The sequence below is a fragment of the Nematostella vectensis genome, chromosome 3 (assembly GCF_932526225.1).
Source record: "Nematostella vectensis chromosome 3, jaNemVect1.1, whole genome shotgun sequence".
Taxonomy (NCBI): Eukaryota; Metazoa; Cnidaria; class Anthozoa; order Actiniaria; family Edwardsiidae; genus Nematostella; species Nematostella vectensis.
The window spans coordinates 887,733-907,925 of record NC_064036.1 but is presented as its reverse complement, the minus strand read 5'-3'; the positions used below and the strand labels follow the sequence as shown (position 1 = coordinate 907,925).

Here is a 20,193-nt window from a genome sequence, read left to right as displayed (position 1 = left end):
CACCAGGATCAATAATTCCCGATGAGTTGCGTGACAGCAAGAACATCTCAAAATAATCCAACGACACAGATTTCCGTAAAAATCTAAATTTTTTGACCGTCATAGGCAGCAACCTTAAGATTCTCTACAACCATTCTTCTGACTTGTTTCATATTTTAGGTGGCGTCTCTCTATCCATTCTATCCATAGAAATCACAAGGCGTATCATTCTCTCGAGTGCTGATTTGTCAGCCCTATCTTCTTCTATGGCAGAAAGCTGCATAATTTAGTCGAACGGGCTTGTCACGCGACAATCACAGCTGAGGCAAGTTCCTTACTGATATCCACACGATTAATAGGTCTTGTAACTTTATAATAAGCTGCTTAAACCAAGTGAGGTCTCGTTGCATGTTGCCTGGTTCGTCTTAACCTGGTAGGTGTGTATATAACGTTTACATTTTGACCGAACAACGAAAAGGCAAGCGTCACGTATTTGCATAAACCAAGTGGTCATACGATTCAAAGTTAGCATCAAAAATTGCGTTTGACTCATGAAAATTATTATGTTTATTAGCCTTGATATTATTTTTTTCATTGGGGATTTAGTTTCAGGTATTTGTAAAGATGTATATTATTTATAGGATTCTGATTTACTAAACATTTGACCCGAACAACATGAAGTAAAGCCAGACATCATGCTGTACTACAGCAGTTCAAACAGTAGTTATCAGACCCTTGGAATATTGCGACTCCGATTCTCAAATAAATCTAGACAGCCTGAATTTTTATCGATTCGTGGATACTATCTAAACGACTCACATTCGAGCGCAAAGACATATTAGACTTTCCGTGTTGTGTGAAAGCGGAGCCCATCTTGAAGGAAGGCGTGACGGGTTTAGGGATTAGTGTTATCAATTTATTGTTCTTTTTGAATTAACGAATACGTCGAATTCCTTTTATAAATTTCGTCTTAATGGTAAAACTCGAAATCACTTAGAATTAAAAGACATTAAGCAGAATAAATTGTGCTAAAGTGTACTATGCTCTAAAATGAATTCAAGGTGCTGTATAATCTGTTTATATCAGTATCAAAAGCAAATGAACAGGGTATTATAACGCACACTTGGTGGTAAATTTTATAGTATTTAACGCATTGGTATATTATTCCTTGTATACCATCCTGGTACTATTTTTTTGTCTCCGCCTGCGCGGTTTTAGCAACATATGCCCGCCGGCAAGCGTTTATTTTTTTATGTTCAGACTTTTTGTTTATCATGTGTTGGTTGGTATAATGTCGAATGCATGAAAATCAATCTAAATGTTACTGTCTTTTGTTCTGCTTCAATTTCTGATGTTTAGTGTAACCTATTAATTTTTTTTCGCGTCTGTATCACATCTAAGTCATTTAGGATTTGTGATAATTCGTGGTATGTCAAGTACCTTGTTTTTTTTTTGTTTCATGTTTTATAAGCACTCATCAGCTGTTAAGTGGTGATGGAAGCATTAAAGAAAAACAAAACATTTGCTTTTTTTGTGACGTCGATGTTAGCTTTTTAAGCTACATTAAAAAGTAGCCTTAACATTTATCATGTCCTGTTCTTTATATATTGATATGCAAAGATCGATCTGATATGATAAACCAACTCCACAACAAAATATTGCTATCACATAGTTTTATGGATTTTTTTTGGCGAAGATCTAGAGAGTGTCCACATCGAGGAAAACTGGTTATGTGTGATGTACTGTGAAAATAGACCACATGCTTTTAAACTTGTTGAAAGGGTTTCAAAATAGATATTTTTTTAGAAAGTAGTATGATACTAAAACTTGTCTTTATTTTCAGTTTTGCAGCTATGTCTGAGTGTCGTGTGATTGCTGGCGACGAGTCTGTAGCAGATGGTACGATACACAGTCAGTCACATCCATATGACATAAAAAGACGATACCTGGGTCATTTTGTTTCAGCTGCCCCTTGCACCGAGTGATGATCTGATACAAAAGACGGTTATTGTTTGGTGGGCACGATGAAAAAGATATATGTGTTGCAAGAATTGTATCCAAACTGATCAGCGCGGGTTTAATATTTATTTTCAAACGAAACCCAGATGGCATCTTAATTAAAATGGCTTCCATGTTTAACATTATTTTCAAAATGTATTGTTGGTCGTGGTGGCGCCCACGTAAAAAAAGAGACTATGATAAATCCATGCTTCCTGTTTCCCAGGCTTCTCGTACAAGGTCGATATCCTCACTGGCGATGTATATGGAGCGGGGACTGATGCTAACGTACTCATTACCATATATGGGGAGGACGGTGATTCTGGCCAGCAGTTGCTTGATAATTCGGGAAACAACTTCGAGCGGGGAACGTAAGTAGCATGATTTCAAAAAGTTAGGTAGTGGGTATTTTTGCGCGTGTTAACTTTGTACTCTTATTTAAGCGCACTTCAATGCACAGTAGTTAAACAGTCTAGTTCATGTTCTCGGTGTTGTTTTTTTCGCTCAATGCAAATTCAGCGTGAAAAGTCCAACGTTTAAAGTTAATACTCTCGCACCAGCATTAATAATGTTTTTTTATTGGTCTTCCCAGAAAAGACCACTTCCATTTGGTCACTAACAAGTACCTCGGACGAATAACTAAGATCCATATCGGGCATGATAACACTGGACTTGGGGCCGCGTGGAACCTCGGGAAGGTTATGGTTGAAGACGTCAAAAGCCGAGAAGTGTTCGTCTTTCCGTGCGACCGCTGGTTCTCTGTTGAAGAAGACGACGGGCTCACATCACGTGATCTGTTCTGGAGTACTGTAGAGCGCAAGAAAGAGAATGCTGAAGGTACATAAGATAATCGTGGCTTCAACACACGGAGTGCGTATTTACAGAGTGAAACTAGGGGCAACTGCAGGCAGAGCATGTTGTATAGAATAACACATCTCATTTGGGATAATAACACTTGATCTATGTTTGTGTCTAGGCCAGTACACTATCCACATATTCACCGGAGACGTGTGGGGAGCTGGGACCGACGCTAACGTTCTTGTTACCTTATATGGTACAAAAGGAGACTCGGGGGAACATAAGCTTGATAACGAAGGAGAAAACAACTTCGAGCAGGGGATGTAAGTAGCGCAAAGTTTGGTTTACACTGGGAAAAGGGGATGTAAGTAGCGCAAAGTTTGGTTTACACCTGGAGAAGGGGATCTAAGTAGCACAAAGTGTGGTTAGCACTGGGAGTAGGGGATGTAAGTAGCGCAAAGTTTGATTAACACTGGGAGAAGGGGATGTAAGTAGCGCAAAGTGTGGTTAACACTGGGAGAAGGGGATGTAAGTAGCGCAAAGTGTGGTTTACACTGGGAGTAGGTGATGTAAGTAGCGCAAAGTGTGGTTAACACTGGGAGTAGAGGATGTTAGTAGCGCAAAGTTTGGTTAACACTGGGAGTAGGGGATGTTAGTAGCGCAAAGTTTGGTTTACACCTGGAGAAGGGGATGTAAGTAGCGCAAAGTGTGGTTAACACTGGGAGAAGGGGATGTAAGTAGCGCAAAGTTTGGTTAACACTGGGAGTAGGGGATGTTAGTAGCGCAAAGTGTGGTTAACACTGGGAGTAGGGGATGTTAGTAGCGCAAAGTTTGGTTAACACTGGGAGAAGGGGATGTAAGTAGCGCAATGTGTGGTTAACACTGGGAGTAGGTGATGTAAGTAGCGCAAAGTGTGGTTAACACTGGGAGTAAGGGATGTAAGTAGCGCAATGTGTGGTTTACACTGGGAGTAGGGGATGTAAGTAGCGCAAAGTTTGGTTAACACTGGGAGTAGGGGATGTTAGTAGCGCAAAGTGTGGTTAACACTGGGAGTAGGGGATGTAAGTAGCGCAATGTGTGGTTTACACTGGGAGTAGGGGATGTAAGTAGCGCAAAGTTTGGTTTACACTGGGAGAAGGGGATGTAAGTAGCGCAAAGTTTGGTTAACACTGGGAGAAGGGGATGTAAGTAGCGCAATGTGTGGTTTACACTGGGAGTAGGGGATGTAAGTAGCGCAGTGGTTAACACTGGGAGTAGTGTGGTTAACAAAGCAAAGTGTGGTTAACACTGGGAGAAGGGGATGTAAGTAGCGCAAAGTTTGGTTAACACTGGGAGTAGGGGATGTTAGTAGCGCAAAGTTTGGTTTACACTGGGAGTAGGGGATGTAAGTAGCTCAAAGTTTGGTTTACACTGGGAGTAGGGGATGTAAGTAGCGCAAAGTTTGGTTTACACTGGGATTAGGGGATGTAAGTAGCGCAAAGTTTCGTTAGCACTGGGCAGAATTGCGCAAAGTGTGTATATGTAACATATGTATGGTATGCTTATATATAAGTTTACTTTTTGCTTTTACTAGAGAGCAGAAAGTGGGATCAATCAGTATACACTGTGGAGAATGATATTTCGTGAGGCAAATCGTGTATTGTCTCGATGTGTAACGCTTAGCGATCTGGGCGAGCGTTGAGGGGCAAATTGTCACATGCCAAACAACTTTTCGTGTAAATCTGCGTCGGGTTTCGGAACTGTTTTACTGATCGAATGTCCACAGAGACCAAGGAAAAATCAGCTAGATTTACGGTGATTTAATGGACGATAACGAACGTAAACTGAAATACAATACAGAATCAACTAATTAATAAATTGCGGTAAAAGTTACAGGTGTGATAGAATCTTGTGTCGGACATTCCAATCATAGTTTATACATTACAAGTAGTTATTGCTAAAGACTAAAATGCATAAAATCATACAACAAAACATAGCATGAGCATAAACACATTTCAATAATGATAAATGGTAAATAGCAATCATAATAAAGGCTATAAGAACACTTTACTAGAAAAATGTCTAAATGTACATGCTTGCGGGAATTCCACTGCAAGCAATAGGAAAACGTTCCAAAATACGACTGTACTTTAACTGAGGTTAGCAAACCACAAGCATGAAAACTAAGGCAAGATTTGTACTGAGAAAGCTAGACTAAAACTCTTAAGAACGAGCGCTTAGGCTATGGCGTTGTCACGTATCTATAAAGAACAATAAGGCCTTGTAAGACTACATCATTCAACTAACTAAAATCTCTAAAACTACAAAACTAAATCTTAGGTCATAGGGAGCCTCAGTATTATAGTATAAAGAAGTTGTACTTACACATCGGTTCCGGGCTTGAACTCAAATTGCCAAAGGTAAGATACAAGTAAGAGAAATATACACTCTTCCTGTTCTGATAGAAACTCTAAAACTGCTGGTGAAGTGTCCTTTAATTAACTATATATGACGAGGGCGTGTAAGCTATGACGTATTGCTAAGCAAATAATGATGATAACCAATCAAAAAATAGCAAAATAATCAAGTGTCAATCAAGAATCTGAGAGCCTCGATCTCATGTTTCTTACACGATGCGTGAGGTTATCTTTTACAGCATGGTTACGAACACGATTTGTTCTGTTTTCCAGGAAGGACACATTCAATATCAAATGCTCGCAGTCTTTGGGGACGGTTTACAAAGTGCGCATTGGACATGACAACACCGGATGGGGACCAGGGTGGTTCTTAGATAAGGTTAGGTTTCTAGGATGGGGACCAGGGTGGTTCTTAGATAAGGTTAGGTTTTCTAGGATGGGAACCAGGGTAGTTCTTAGATGAGGTTAGGTTTCTAGGATGGGGACCAGGGTAGTTCTTAGATAAGGTTAGGTTTTCTAGGATGGGAACCAATGTAGTTCTTAGATAAGGTTAGGTTTCTAGGATGGGACCAGGGTGGTTCTTAGATAAGGTTAGGTTTCTAGGATGGGGACCAGGGTGGTTCTTAGATAAGGTTAGGTTTTCTAGGATGGGAACCAGGGTAGTTCTTAGATGAGGTTAGGTTTCTAGGATGGGGACCAGGGTAGTTCTTAGATAAGGTTAGGTTTTCTAGGATGGGAACCAATGTAGTTTTTAGATAAGGTTAGGTTTCTAGGATGGGGACCAGGGTGGTTCTTAGATAAGGCTAGGTTTCTAGGATGGGGACCAGGGTGGTTCTTAGATAAGGTTAGGTTTCTAGGATGGGGACCAGGGTGGTTCTTAGATAAGGTTAGGTTTCTAGGATGGGGACCAGGGTAGTTCTTAGATAAGGTTAGGTTTCTAGGATGGGGACCAGGGTGGTTCTTAGATAAGGTTAGGTTTTCTAGGATGGGAACCAGGGTAGTTCTTAGATGAGGTTAGGTTTCTAGGATGGGGACCAGGGTAGTTCTTAGATAAGGTTAGGTTTTCTAGGATGGGAACCAATGTAGTTCTTAGATAAGGTTAGGTTTCTAGGATGGGGACCAGGGTGGTTCTTAGATAAGGTTAGGTTTTCTAGGATGGGGACCAGGGTGGTTCTTAGATAAGGTTAGGTTTTCTAGGATGGGGACCAGGGTGGTTCTTAGATAAGGTTAGGTTTTCTAGGATGGGAACCAGGGTGGTTCTTAGATAAGGTTAGGTTTTCTAGGATGGGGACCAGGGTGGTTCTTAGATAAGGTTAGGTTTTCTAGGATGGGGACCAGGGTGGTTCTTAGATAAGGTTAGGTTTTTAGGATGGGGACCAGGGTAGTTCTTAGATAAGGTTAGGTTTCTAGGATGGGGACCAGGGTGGTTCTTAGATAAGGTTAGGTTTTCTAGGATGGGGACCAGGCTGGTTCTTAGATAAGGTTAGGTTTTCTAGGATGGGAACCAGGGTGGTTCTTAGATAAGGTTAGGTTTTCTAGGATGGTGACCAGGGTGGTTCTTAGATAAGGTTAGGTTTCTAGGATGGGAACCCGGGTGGTTCTTAGATAAGGTTAGGTTTTCTAGGATGGGAACCAGGGTGGTTCTTAGATAAGGTTAGGTTTTCTAGGATGGGAACCAGGGTAGTTCTTAGATAAGGTAAGGTTTTCTCATCTGACTGGTTTTCCTTCGCGAAAAAAAGGAGCACAAAACGTTTCTCCAGTATTTTTATGATCTTTTCCCCTTCTCTCTCCTTTTTCTCTATACTATAATAACACACTCGGTGGAATGGCGTAAGCCCCTAGTCTTATAAGATGCTTTCAAAAATTGCTCCTCTCCCGTTCTGATTACCGCCATGTGTTTAGGACCCCCCCTCCCCTTCCTAACTCAGGTCCGTCTTGTGTTTCACCAGGTCGTCGTAGAAGATGACAGCTCTGGCGAAGTCGTCGAGTTTTCGTGTAACATGTGGTTCGCGACAAACGCTGACGATGGTCTTATTACCCGAGAGCTTATTCGGGAGGGCTTCGTGGAAGAGTCGGACTCCGGCCTACAAAGTATGTCACTCAAATAATACCCCACCGTGGGGAGGGGGGGGGGGGATGGGCTTTGAGACGGACATTTTTAAAAGAAATGCGCTTTATATATTGGTTCCCCAACCTTCATGATGTTTAATACAGAAATCCTGGCTTATCATTATCATCATCATACTCATCATATGTTAGTGAAGAATTAACAAACCATCAATACACTGTATTCCGTAACATTGCGCAAGAAAAAGCTGCAAGAAAATGTTTGCGCAAAGAAAACTGAGAAATATTACTCGATGTCTTATTCCTTAGAGGCCACCTACACCGTCAATATCTTCACGGGCAATGTATGGGGAGCTGGGACCGACGCTAACATCCTGCTGACTCTGTACGGGACCGAGGGGGAGTCGGACGAGTTCCAGATTGAAAACGAGGGGCAGGCCACTTTCGAGACGGGGATGTAAGTGGGGGACTGGGTCTGCCTCACTTTTATTTGATAGCTTGTTAGGCGTAGAGACATTGAATAAGTAGAAACCCACAGGGTAGAACCAAGGAAGAACGTTAAAACTGAAGAGCACTGGTCGTAAGTGAAGCAAGACTAAGTTCACACTAGAGAGTAGGGAATTATAGTGGCGCAAAGCATCATTTATGTGGAAGTAGGCGTTTGGAAGGGGCTAAACCACGTACTGTGATGTTCTTCATTTCAGGATAGACACGTACAAATTTGAATGCTCTTACTTGGGTGATTTGGTGAAACTTCGTATCGGTCACGATAATACCGGCTGGGGGCCAGGGTGGTATCTCGACAAGGTATGTCACACATTCGCTATGATGTCACGGTCGCATAAACCATGTTTAACACTACTCATTCCATGTCACACATTCGCTATGATGTCACGGTCGCATAAACCATGTCTCACATTACTCATTCCATCTCACACATTCGCTATGATGTCACGATCGCATAAACCATGTCTCACACTACTCATTCCGTGTCACACATTCGCTATAATGTCACGGTCGCATATACCATGTCTCACACTACTCATTCCATGTCACACATTCGCTATGATGTCACGATCGCATATACCATGTCTCACACTATTCATTCCATGTCACACATTCGCTATGATGTCACGATCACATATACCATGTCTCACATTACTCATTCCATGTCACACATTCGCTATGATGTCACGGTCGCATATACCATGTCTAACACTACTCATTCCATGTCACACATTCGCTATGATGTCACGGTCGCATATACCATGTCTCACACTATTCATTCCATGTCACACATTCGCTATGATGTCACGATCGCATATACCATGTCTAACACTACTCATTCCATGTCACACATTCGCTATGATGTCACGGTCGCATATACCATGTCTCACACTATTCATTCCATGTCACACATTCGCTATGATGTCACGATCGCATATACCATGTCTAACACTACTCATTCCATGTCACACATTCGCTATGATGTCACGGTCGCATAAACCATGTCTCACATTACTCATTCCATGTCACACATTCGCTATGATGTCACGATCGCATAAACCATGTCTCACACTACTCATTCCATGTCACACATTCGCTATGATGTCACGGTCGCATATACCATGTCTCACACTATTCATTCCATGTCACACATTCGCTATGATGTCACGATCGCATATACCATGTCTAACACTACGCATTCCATGTCACACATTCGCTATGATGTCACGGTCGCATAAACCATGTCTCACATTACTCATTCCATGTCACACATTCGCTATGATGTCACGATCGCATAAACCATGTCTCACACTACTCATTCCATGTCACACATTCGCTATGATGTCACGGTCGCATATACCATGTCTAACACTACTCATTCCATGTCACACATTCGCTATAATGTCACGATCGCATATACCATGTCTAACACTACTCATTCCATGTCACACATTCGCTATGATGTCACGGTCGCATATACCATGTCTAACACTACTCATTCCATGTCACACCTTCGCTATGATGTCACGATCACATATACCATGTCTAACACTACTCATTCCATGTCACACATTGGCCATTTATGTCACACTCATACGTCACCTTGCGACGTTGCATTATTGTTTGAAGTGACCAACCCTATTATCCTTCGCTGTTTGTCTAAAGGTGACCAACCCTATTATCCTTCGCTGTTTGTCTAAAGGTGACCAACACTATTATCCTTCGCTGTTTGTCTAAAGGTGACCAACCCTATTATCCTTCGCTGTTTGTCTAAAGTGACCAACCCTATTATCCTTCGCTGTTTGTCTAAAGGTGACCAACCCTATTATCCTTCGCTGTTTGTCTAAAGGTGACCAACCCTATTATCCTTCGCTGTTTGCCTAAAGGTGACCAACCCTATTATCCTTCGCTGTTTGTCTAAAGGTGACCAACCCTATTATCCTTCGCTGTTTGTCTAAAGGTGACCAACCCTATTATCCTTCGCTGTTTGTCTAAAGGTGACCAACCCTATTATCCTTCGCTGTTTGCCTAAAGGTGACCAACCCTATTATCCTTCGCTGTTTGCCTAAAGGTGACCAACCCTATTATCCTTCGCTGTTTGTCTAAAGGTGACCAACCCTATTATCCTTCGCTGTTTGTCTAAAGGTGACTAACCCTATTACCATTCGCTGTTTGTCTAAAGGTGACCAACCCTATTATCCTTCGCTGTTTGCCTAAAGGTGACCAACCCTATTATCCTTCGCTGTTTGTCTTAAGGTGACCAACCCTATTATCCTTCGCTGTTTGTCTAAAGGTGACCAACCCTATTATCCTTCGCTGTTTGTCTAAAGGTGACCAACCCTATTATCCTTCGCTGTTTGTCTAAAGGTGACCAACCCTTTTATCCTTCGCTGTTTGTCTAAAGGTAACCAACCCTATTATCCTTCGCTGTTTGCCTAAAGGTGACCAACCCTATTATCCTTCGCTGTTTGCCTAAAGGTGACCAACCCTATTATCCTTCGCTGTTTGTCTAAAGGTGACCAACCCTATTATCCTTCGCTGTTTGTCTAAAGGTGACTAACCCTATTACCATTCGCTGTTTGTCTAAAGGTGACCAACCCTATTATCCTTCGCTGTTTGCCTAAAGGTGACCAACCCTATTATCCTTCGCTGTTTGTCTAAAGGTGACCAACCCTATTATCCTTCGCTGTTTGTCTAAAGGTGACCAACCCTATTATCCTTCGCTGTTTGTCTAAAGGTGACCAACCCTATTATCCTTCGCTGTTTGTCTAAAGGTGACCAACCCTATTATCCTTCGCTGTTTGTCTAAAGGTAACCAACCCTATTATCCTTCGCTGTTTGTCTAAAGGTGACCAACCCTATTATCCTTCGCTGTTTGTCTAAAGGTGACCGTCGATGACTCCAAGTCCGGGGACACCGCCTTTTTCCCCTGTGGAAAGTGGTTTGCTACTGACTCAGATGATGGACTGATCACACGAGTGTTAACCCGAGAGGGGGGGCCCGCTAGCACTGTTATCATCGATACAGGTACTTGCCCTCCCCCTCCCCCTTGCGCGACCAGCATGCCAACACGATGTTACACCCCGGCACGCCAAATAATTCATATACTTAATGATTCATATACTTATTTACGCACGTTCGTTGAAGATTGAAAGGTACCATTTAATCATTTACGTTCCTCACGCTCAACCCCAAACGAGTACCAAGTAAATTATTAGAGAATTATGTTCAGAAAATTAAAAACATGTGTGAGGCCTTTGCTAGTGCGCAACCCAGTTTTATGAAAATTCTTTTAAATATATATTTATATATATACTAACAGAAAACGTCAAGGCTGGGCCTCTTGGACTAGAAAGTCATTCTATTCCTGACGATCACATCACAGCGTCATCCCACGCCCCACCCACCCCTCCCTTCAACGCTAGGCTAAACAACTCCGTAGCGTGGTGTGCAGGCGATTCTTATGACTGCTGGCTACAAGTCGACCTAGGGGGGACCCACTGCGTCACTTCTGTCGCTACGCAGGGGAACCCTAGCGGGAACAATGATTACGTCAAGAAATACCGTCTGCAGTACTCTCTTGACGGCGAGACCTGGGTCACCCACGAGGAGAATGGAAACCAGGTGGGTGCATTAGGGGCAATTTTGCTGCGTGGATCGAATTTCTATAGCGTTATCTGCCCCTCTTCCAGGAAAAGGGGGCGGGGTGTTCTTTCCCTCTAGGTAGCGGGGGACTGGGGAAGGGCTGTCTGTATCTCTCAGTAGCGGGGGACTGGGGCATGATTACCTGTCCCTCTCAGTAAAGGGGACTGGGAAAAAGTTGTCTATCCTGCTCAGTAGCGGAGGACTGGGGCCGGGTGTTATTTCCCGCTCAGTAGTTCATATCTTATCTATAGATCTTTGACGCCAACGAGGATCATGATTCAGTAAAGACAGTTAGTCTTCAGCAACCGATAGTTGGCCGGTTTGTCCGGTTCTGTCCGGTCGAGTGGTACTGCTGGCCTTGCCTCAGGGTGGAGTTGTACGGCGTCCTTGTCCTGGGAGGTATATATACCTTATCTATACTTCTTACGAGCACTTTTTTATGGTGGTTTTATATTTTGCCATGGATTATCCGCATTAAACCACCGTTTTGTTCTGCTTCAGATAATGTTGAAATCAAGACAGTCACCCACATTATAGGTAAGCTTTATATAACAACTATTTCATTATTGTGTTGTGGTTGTGTGAGTTTTTTTTAGCTCTAATGTTAGCTCTGTCTTCTTTGTTATATATTGATATTCTTTTTTTTGTAGAGAAAATATCAGTGGAAAATGAGGCAATAGTTGAAAACCAACCCGTTAGGCAAGACGACACAGATAAGCAAGACAAACAAGAAAAAGAAAACAAGCAAGTCGAGGAAGAACAACAAGACGAACCTGTTAAGCAGGATGAACAAGAAAACCGAGACGAACCAGTCGAACAGAATGAACAAGAGAAACAAGAGAAGGCCCTAGACGCTGTGCAGAACATAATTAATGAAGAGCTTAGAATGGCTGCCGCTGAAGAAAGGAAAAAAGAAATAGAAAACAAAAAGAAGGAAATTGACGACGAAATGAGAAAACTGGAAGAAGAAAGAACTGAGAGAGATAGACAAAAAGAAGAGGAAAGAAAACGCCGAGAGGAAGAGGAAAAGAAGAAAAGAGAAGACGAAGTGAAGAGGGAAGAGGAAGGGCGGCGACAAAAGGTTGAAGCTGAGCTAAAGCTCATTGAAGATGAACACAAACAGAGGCTGGAAGAGCTGGAGAAAAAGACAAAGAAAGAAGAGGAGAAGAAAAGGTCGGAGCACGTTAATAATGACGAGGAATTGGACAGGCTGCAGGAAGAGATCAAACAAATGGGGGAAGAGAACGAGAAGAGGTACGAAGAGGAAAAACAGAAAATTGAAGACGACAAAAAGCGATGGGAAGAGGAAAGAAAATTACGAGAGGATGAAATCAATCAAATGTTTAATGATGACCAGGAGAAGAGAGAGGGGGACTGGAGAATCAAAGAGAGTGGAATTGGGAAAGATTTTGATAGAATTAAAGATGGTGAGCGTGAAACGATTATGATAAAAACGGAGGAGAAGGTAGAGAATGAGGTTACTAACGAGGATGAGAAATATCAGCGGCACAACGGGACGCACACCGAAACCCGAACTACCGTTGAAGTGATTCATATAGCCCCAATGGATGACGAACATCGGTCTAAAGACGATGATAGGCACTTAGACCCATCCGAGGTTATTCAAATTGTCATAAGCGACGCGAGTGACACGGAGGACGACGATGAAGTGGGTGACAGAGACAAGGAAGTGAGTCTTGCAAAAGACAAAAGCCGTAACGAGACATCAAAGGAAGATGATACAGATGAGTTCCAAAGGATTATGACAGAAATAAAGATGAGAGCAGAAAAAAAAGATGAGGAGAGACATCTGAGGGAGGAAGAAGAGGAAAGGCAGAGAAAGGAAGCGGCGAAAGGGAAAAAGGAAGAGGAGGAGAAAAAAGAGAAAGAAGCCGAGGAGCGCAGAAGAGCGGAAGACGAGGAGAGAATTAAAAAGCAAGCAGAAAAAGATAGGAAAAAAGCCATTAAAAAGAGAAAGAGGCGAAGCTGGAAAGATTCTATGGCATCTTTGGAATCGGAGTCATCAACAACATCGTCATCGTCATCATCTGAAGGTAAGATATATGTTTCCGTTAAGGTTAACTTGACATTAGAAATATATGATTTTTTCATATTAGCTCCCTTTTATTTCGACTAGAATTCCAGCCTCCAGACGAAAAGAATTTTGTATTCCTTTTCAGACGAAACCGAAAAGAAATGGGTATCCAATATAGATCTGAAGGGCTTCAATGCTCCAATCGCCGATATGGATGACGACGAAGAAGGTGTTACGCGCGTTGTAACGTACCGCACAAAGACGACGACCACCACCCGGGTGGTGAGCTGGCCTGGCGCCTACTTCTTCAAGCCGATAGAGCCTGGGAAGGGACAAGGACCCCTTCCGGAGGAAGTGGGGGTGATCTTTAGCTTGGAGGAAGTGAATCCGTACCAAGGACAAGCGTGCTGTGACCACTTGAAGCCCGTAGATCCGGCTGTCAGGACGGCGCAAGGTGTGGCATGTGTTGGGGTGCCCTGGGATTAACCATAGGTGTGATCGAAAATAACCTTTAACAAAAAAAGGGGGACTACACATTTATTCAAAATATTCAAATAAATTGCTTTTCCAGAATACATCTTATAAAGCTTAAGCGTCTCTGTTCTAGAGTGCAGTTTCCATGACAAATTGACTGAAGACGCCCGACCCTTGCCTTCGTGGTACGGTGATAACGAGAGCATCCTGCAGCTGTACACGCCATTCAGCGCCATCAGAGAAGACGACATCCACCGCCTGATGGACTGGGAGACAGAAGGCACACGAGGGTGGAAGAGGCTCAAGAGGTCACGTGACTGTGAAGTATGGAGCAGACGATCATACGAGGGCGGGCCGCCAATCACTAAGGTACACGCCAATCACTAGTGTACACGTCAATCACTAAGATACACATCAGTCATTATGGTACACGTCGGTCACTAAGGTACACGTCAATCACTAAGGTACACGTCAATCACTAAGGTACACGTCAATCATTATGGTACACGTCAATCACTAAGGTACACGTCAATCATTATGGTACACGTCAACCACTAAGGTACACGTCAATCACTAAGGTACACGTCAATTACTATGGTACAGGTCAATCATTATGGAACACGTCTATCAGTAAGGTACATGTCAATTACTAAGGTACACGTCGATCACGGTACATTTTAACGACGTTGTTGGGTTGTATGTGTTGTTGTGTTGTATGTGTCGTTTGGTTGTTTGGGTTGTTGGGTCGTATGTGCTGTTGGGTTGTATGTGTTGTTGTGTTGTATGTGTCGTTTGGTTGTTTGTGTTGTTGGGTTGTATGTGTTGTTGGGTTGTATGTGTTGTTGTGTTGTATGTGTCGTTTGGTTGTTTGGGTTGTTGGGTTGTACGTGTTGTTGGGTTGTATTTGTTGTTGGGTTGTATGTGTTGTTGTGTTGTATGTGTCGTTTGGTTGTTTGGGTTGTTGGGTTGTATGTGCTGTTGGGTTGTATGTGTTGTTGTGTTGTATGTGTCGTTTGGTTGTTTGTGTTGTTGGGTTGTTTGTGTTGTTGGGTTGTATGTGTTGTTGGGTTGTATGTGTCGTTTGATTGTTTGTGTTGTTGGGTTGTATGTGTTGTTGGGTTGTTTGTGTCGTTTGGTTGTTTGTATTGTTGGATTGTATGTGCTGTTGGGTTGTATGTGTCGTTTGGTTGTTTGTGTTGTTGGGTTGTTTGTGTAGTTGGGTTGTATGTGTTGTTGGGTTGTATGTGTCGTTTGGTTGTTTGTTTTGTTGTGTTGTATGTGTCGTTTGGTTGTTTGTGTTGTTGGGTTGTATGTGTTGTTGTGTTGTATGTGTTGTTTGGTTGTTTGTTTTGTTGTGTTGTATGTGTCGTTTGGTTGTTTGTGTAGTTGGGTTGTATGTGTTGTTGGGTTGTATGTGTCGTTTGGTTGTTTGTTTTGTTGTGTTGTATGTGTCGTTTGGTTGTTTGTGTAGTTGGGTTGTTTGTGTTGTTGGGTTGTATGTGTTGTTGGGTTGTATGTGTTGTTGGGTTGTATGTGTTGTTGTGTTGTATGTGTCGTTTGGTTGTTTGTTTTGTTGTGTTGTATGTGTCGTTTGGTTGTTTGTGTTGTTGGGTCGTATGTGTTGTTGGGTTGTATGTGTCGTTTGGTTGTTTGTGTTGTTGGATTGTATGTGTTGTTGGGTTGTATGTGTCGTTTGGTTGTTTGTGTAGTTGGGTTGTATGTGTTGTTGGGTTGTATGTGTCGTTTGGTTGTTTGTGTTGTGGGGTTGTTTGTGTTGTTGGGTTGTATGTGTCGTTTGGTTGTTTGTTTTGTCGTGTTGTATGTGTCGTTTGGTTGTTTGTGTTGTTGGGTTGTATGTGTTGTTGTGTTGTATGTGTCGTTTGGTTGTTTGTTTTGTTGTGTTGTATGTGTTGTTTGGTTGTATGTGTCGTGGGGTTGTATGTGTTGTTGGGTTGTATGTGTCGTTTGGTTGTTTGTGTTGTTAGGTTGTATGTGTCGTTGGGTTGTATGTGTCTTTGGGTTGTATGTGTCGTTGGGTTGTATGTGTCGTTTGGTTGTTTGTTTTGTTGTGTTGTATGTGTCGTTTGGTTGTTTGTGTTGTTGGATTGTATGTGTTGTTGTGTTGTATGTGTCGTTTGGTTGTTTGTGATGTTGGGTTGTATGTGTCGTGGGGTTGTATGTGTCGTGGGGTTGTATGTGTTGTTGGGTTGTATGTGTCGTTTGGTTGTTTGTTTTGTTGTGTTGTATGTGTTGTTTGGTTGTATGTGTCTTTGGGTTGTATATATGTTGTTGGGTTGCATGGGTTGTTAGGTTGCATGTGTTTTTCTCTGAGTTGACCCTTCTGTTCTATACCACAGGCCATAGTCAAATTAGGTGGCGTCCCTTATGACGAAGGTCAGTGTTTGGTAGTTTTTATCTTGGTTCTAACAATCTGCAGCCACTCTAACTACATGAGCTAATCATTGATCGGTGTGGAAAGATAGTCAAGGAACTGCTCTTTTGGTCCGCACTACAGATACTTCTGTTGCTTTTTCCTATCGACGAGTTATCGTCACTTTATGTGATAGCTCATGTACTTTGTAAAAGGTTCTTTAATTATAATCTTTTTATGACTTCAGCGGTGAAGCTTCTCCAGGACTGGGGCACTCGCCATCACTGGGATAAGACTTTCGACAGAATTGATGTCCTCGAGATGGTTGACGACTCGTCATCACTACTCATTCACTGGTAAGGCCCATCTTCAATGTTTAGATGATATTTCGACTTAGACGTTGCCCGAAACGTCGTGTTTCCTTGGTTTCTTGTAGGCAATTATATCCAAAACAGATATTATGTGGAGGAAAGGACAATTGTCGTCGCTTTAGTTACCACGCACAAAGGTTTCCGCCACTAATATGGACAGAAATAACCTTTCAGAACAAGTAGTGGTAACAACGTACGTACATACACCTGGGCGTATCCACTGGACTCCCTCACTAAACTTTATAACCTTTCAGAACAAGTAGTGGTAACAACGTACGTACATACACCTGGGCGTATCCACTGGACTCCCTCACTAAACTTTATGGTGCTCTCCTCTTCGCAGCCTGAAAACTGAACTATTATACCGTGTCTTGCTACTTGTGTGTAGTGGGTACTATAAATGGCTTGGGCACAGAAGAGCCGCCTGGGTGTTACATTATTTACATACATTATTTTTAGAAGTGTACTTAAAGTTAACCTGGTAAGAAATTGTTTGTTTCAAAACAAAGCCGATATAACTCCAGGACTTGCTTGTTGACATAGCATTTACATAGCAACATAGAGAACTTTGCCATTCGAAGAAGCTGAACTTTTTTATTTTATGCGTGCACATTTTCGTTTTCGGCGCGTTCTTACATTTTCTACGGTCTTTCCAAAACCTCAAACAGCCTCTAAATAAATGTAATTTTGTTTCATTCTCCACACAGCCCCATAAAGAAGCGCGATTTTGTGCTGGCCACTTTGAACAAAGAAGAGAAGAGCGAACCATACTTCGCATCAGCTTGGCGTAACACGACGCACCCAAACACTCGAAACGAGAAGATAAAACCACTCAAGTGAGTACGATAAAGAGCTAGCATCCAAAGGAGGGCTATACCTCTAGCGATGACTTCTAGAAAACAAATAGTCAGGGAGGGGGCGGGGTAGAGCTAGCGGCTAGATATAATGACCTAAGGAGGGCGTAATCTCTTTTAAAAGAAGGAGTGACCTAAATTACATTTAAAGGGAGGATTGCTGAGCTATCTGGCTAGATATAGGGTGCTAAGGTAGACATCTCCTTTAAAAGAAGGAGCCCCCTTAATAACATTTAAAGGGGGATGGGTAAAGCTACTTGGCTAGATATGGTGGGCATGGACGTCGATACCTAGTCAGGGGGGGCAGGGTGAAGCTAATTAGCATAGTGACCTAAGGAGGGAGTTACCCCTAAAGTATCAGACAAAAAATCATGAAGGGGAGGGTGTACAGCTAGTTGTATAAGGGGAAGGGTTGGGGGCTCTACCCCTAAAAACCTCACACATAGTCGAAGAAAGGGAGTGGGAAGAGCAAGTGGTATAGGGGGGAAGGGCTGGGAGCTTTACCCCTAAAAACCTCACACATAGTCGAAGAAAGGGAGTGCGTAGAGCAAGTGGTATAAGGGGGAAGGGCTGGGAGCTCTACCCCTAAAAACCTCACACATAGTCGAAGAAAGGGAGTGCGTAGAGCAAGTGGTATAAGGGGGAAGGGCTGGGAGCTTTACCCCTAAAAACCTCACACATAGTCGAAGAAAGGGAGTGCGTAGAGCAAGTGGTATAAGGGGGAAGGGCTGGGAGCTTTACCCCTATAAACCTCACACATAGTCGAAGAAAGGGAGTGGGAAGAGCAAGTGGTATAAGGGGGAAGGGCTGGGAGCTTTACCCTATAAACCTCACACATAGTCGAAGAAAGGGAGTGGGTAAGAAAGAGGAGCAAGCAGGGGATGAAAACTCGTGGCATCATTTATGGCTACAGAATTACTAACATACTGCAAGGCTGCACTAGATAATCATGTGACGTAACCCGTTTTGTCTCACGGTTATCTTAATTAACACGGGTTACGGCACATGGAATCTCAGAGAATGCAACATGGGTTGAATTGGTTTTTAATTGTACTGGAGTAATCTCAAGACCAAATCCTCACCAGCATCTTTGTCATCAGGTTGGACTACTTATTCGCGGGACTTGTCGTCCGTCCGCAGTCCGTCGATAACAGCTCTTCGCTGGTCACCATCATTTGCCAAGTTAAAGGGTCAGTTCCCTCTCAGGCCAAGGGCACTTTCTTAGCCGCTGACCCAGCCAAATGGGCGGCTAGTCTCAAGAAATTCCACGCGCAGAATTTCAAGATGAAGGCGCAAGATGAAGGCCCACAGCAACACGGGAAACAACAGACGAATATCGACAGTCTCTAAAAACCCGTTTTTTACAAACGTAGGGAATGAAGCTGAGACGGAGAAGAAGTAAAAAGCAACCGTTCCTACCTTCCTGATTGCGTATCATCCGCGCTGATTCGCACAAACGCAGTTAGCACCGTACTCTTCTCCGTCTCTGTTTTCTTCACCAGCAAAAAGGAGCCTTTTTGAAACTTTTTCTAATACCTAGCGCTTTTTATTTTAACCTTCAATATCTACTGCGGAAAGTGAATTGCAAAATTTTGCATGGTCAGCTGATCATTCGTAAATTCTTTCGTTCGTTCCAACGTATGTTAGTAGCATTGTATGTTAATGTCCAACCCAGGTATTCTTAAGTTCACGCCAATTCTTTACGTTCGCCCAATCAAAGTCTTTTAAAAGGAAATAAAGGGGTATAAACGTTTTTATCTCATTTTTTTAAATAAACCGGTTTTCATTTACTCAATTCTTTAAATGATAAATTGCGCTTAGCGCACTGTAATGTTTACCATTTGCATACATACAATGAAGTAAATTCACAAACTGTCATTTTGGACGTTATCTAATTTTGTTAAAGATTTCAGTTAACGTAAAGCTGTTATTGATACAATTAAACCAATGATTATCTTTTTTGCATTGTTTTTTTTTCTTTCTATTTTTGGTATATCAGCATTTGTTTCTTAAGGTTACCTCCTCACGTCGCGTTCGTTTTTTTGTTTGTTTGCAAAACACGATTAGAATGAAAAGAAACCTTTTTATTTATCGCGCAAATAGAGGGGGTAAACGGTGGCTGCCGCAGACGAACCGGGCAGCGTGCAAGGATCGCTTGACCCGGTTGTGACCACGCCAGGGTTGCGTACTACACGAGCTGTCTGGCGAGGCTTAAAGCGGCATCTCACCAATTTACTTCCGGTCAATTACGATTACCCGGCTATTTGAAGCATAGTTGATTAACTATGCTTGAAGCCATTGTAAAAGCAGTGTGTCTATTGAAAGTTTGAGAATGCGGGTGTTGATTTAGAGCGGATAACCTTAAAGTTGCGCGAATTCTAATAGATTCTTTTGTCTCCCTTAAGGCCTGGCTAAATTAGGAGACAAGTCGTGCGCGACGTGGAGCGTGCGACATGTTTTTTTTCCTAGTTTAGCAACTGCCAGAAACATGTAGCGCGCGACAAATTTTAAAGGGCGCGACACGAAAATGTTTCTCAACTATCGTAGAAACATTTCTTTATCGCTGCTACAAGATTTTTCGCGCGCTACAATGTTCCCTGGTTGGCTTAACTAGGAGACATGCAGGCGGTGACTAAACTAGGAAACATTTAAGAGACATGTCGCGCTCGACATATCGCCTAGTTTAGCCAGGCCTTTA

The 20,193-nt window shown here is 42.6% G+C and overlaps 1 protein-coding gene across 5 annotated transcripts; it reads left to right on the top strand.

Annotated features, from left to right (window-relative positions):
• Positions 1-51: 51 nt before the first annotated feature.
• LOC5517078 lies at positions 52-19,454 on the top strand. Of its 5 annotated transcripts, none has more exons than XM_048725785.1 (20): positions 53-304; positions 1,823-1,878; positions 2,204-2,348; positions 2,570-2,814; positions 2,954-3,098; positions 5,445-5,550; positions 7,121-7,262; positions 7,548-7,695; positions 7,943-8,045; positions 10,631-10,772; positions 11,068-11,369; positions 11,642-11,789; positions 11,892-11,927; positions 12,041-13,444; positions 13,571-13,879; positions 14,033-14,268; positions 16,257-16,293; positions 16,518-16,626; positions 17,349-17,477; positions 18,596-19,454. In XM_048725785.1, exons 2-20 carry the CDS (start codon positions 1,833-1,835, stop codon positions 18,843-18,845), a joined length of 4,182 nt encoding a protein of 1,393 aa, XP_048581742.1. In that variant the 5' UTR covers positions 53-304; positions 1,823-1,832; the 3' UTR covers positions 18,846-19,454. The 5 variants fall into 5 exon arrangements, 4 of the variants coding, with proteins under 4 accessions (XP_048581742.1, XP_048581740.1, XP_048581741.1 ...); XM_048725783.1 differs by having other exon boundaries at positions 53-412; XM_048725784.1 differs by having other exon boundaries at positions 53-416.
• Positions 19,455-20,193: the final 739 nt, after the last annotated feature.

What these genes read in the sequence shown, in the direction of transcription:
- LOC5517078 (XM_048725785.1), top strand. Translation starts at nt 1,833, where the DNA reads ATGTCTGAGTGTCGTGTGATTGCTGGCGACGAGTCTGTAGCAGATG. An exon ending in CGACGAGTCTGTAGCAGATG is followed by an intron (nt 1,879 to 2,203) that starts GTACGATACACA and finishes CCTGTTTCCCAG; the next exon opens with GCTTCTCGTACAAGGTCGAT. An exon ending in TCATCACTACTCATTCACTG is followed by an intron (nt 16,627 to 17,348) that starts GTAAGGCCCATC and finishes TTCTCCACACAG; the next exon opens with CCCCATAAAGAAGCGCGATT.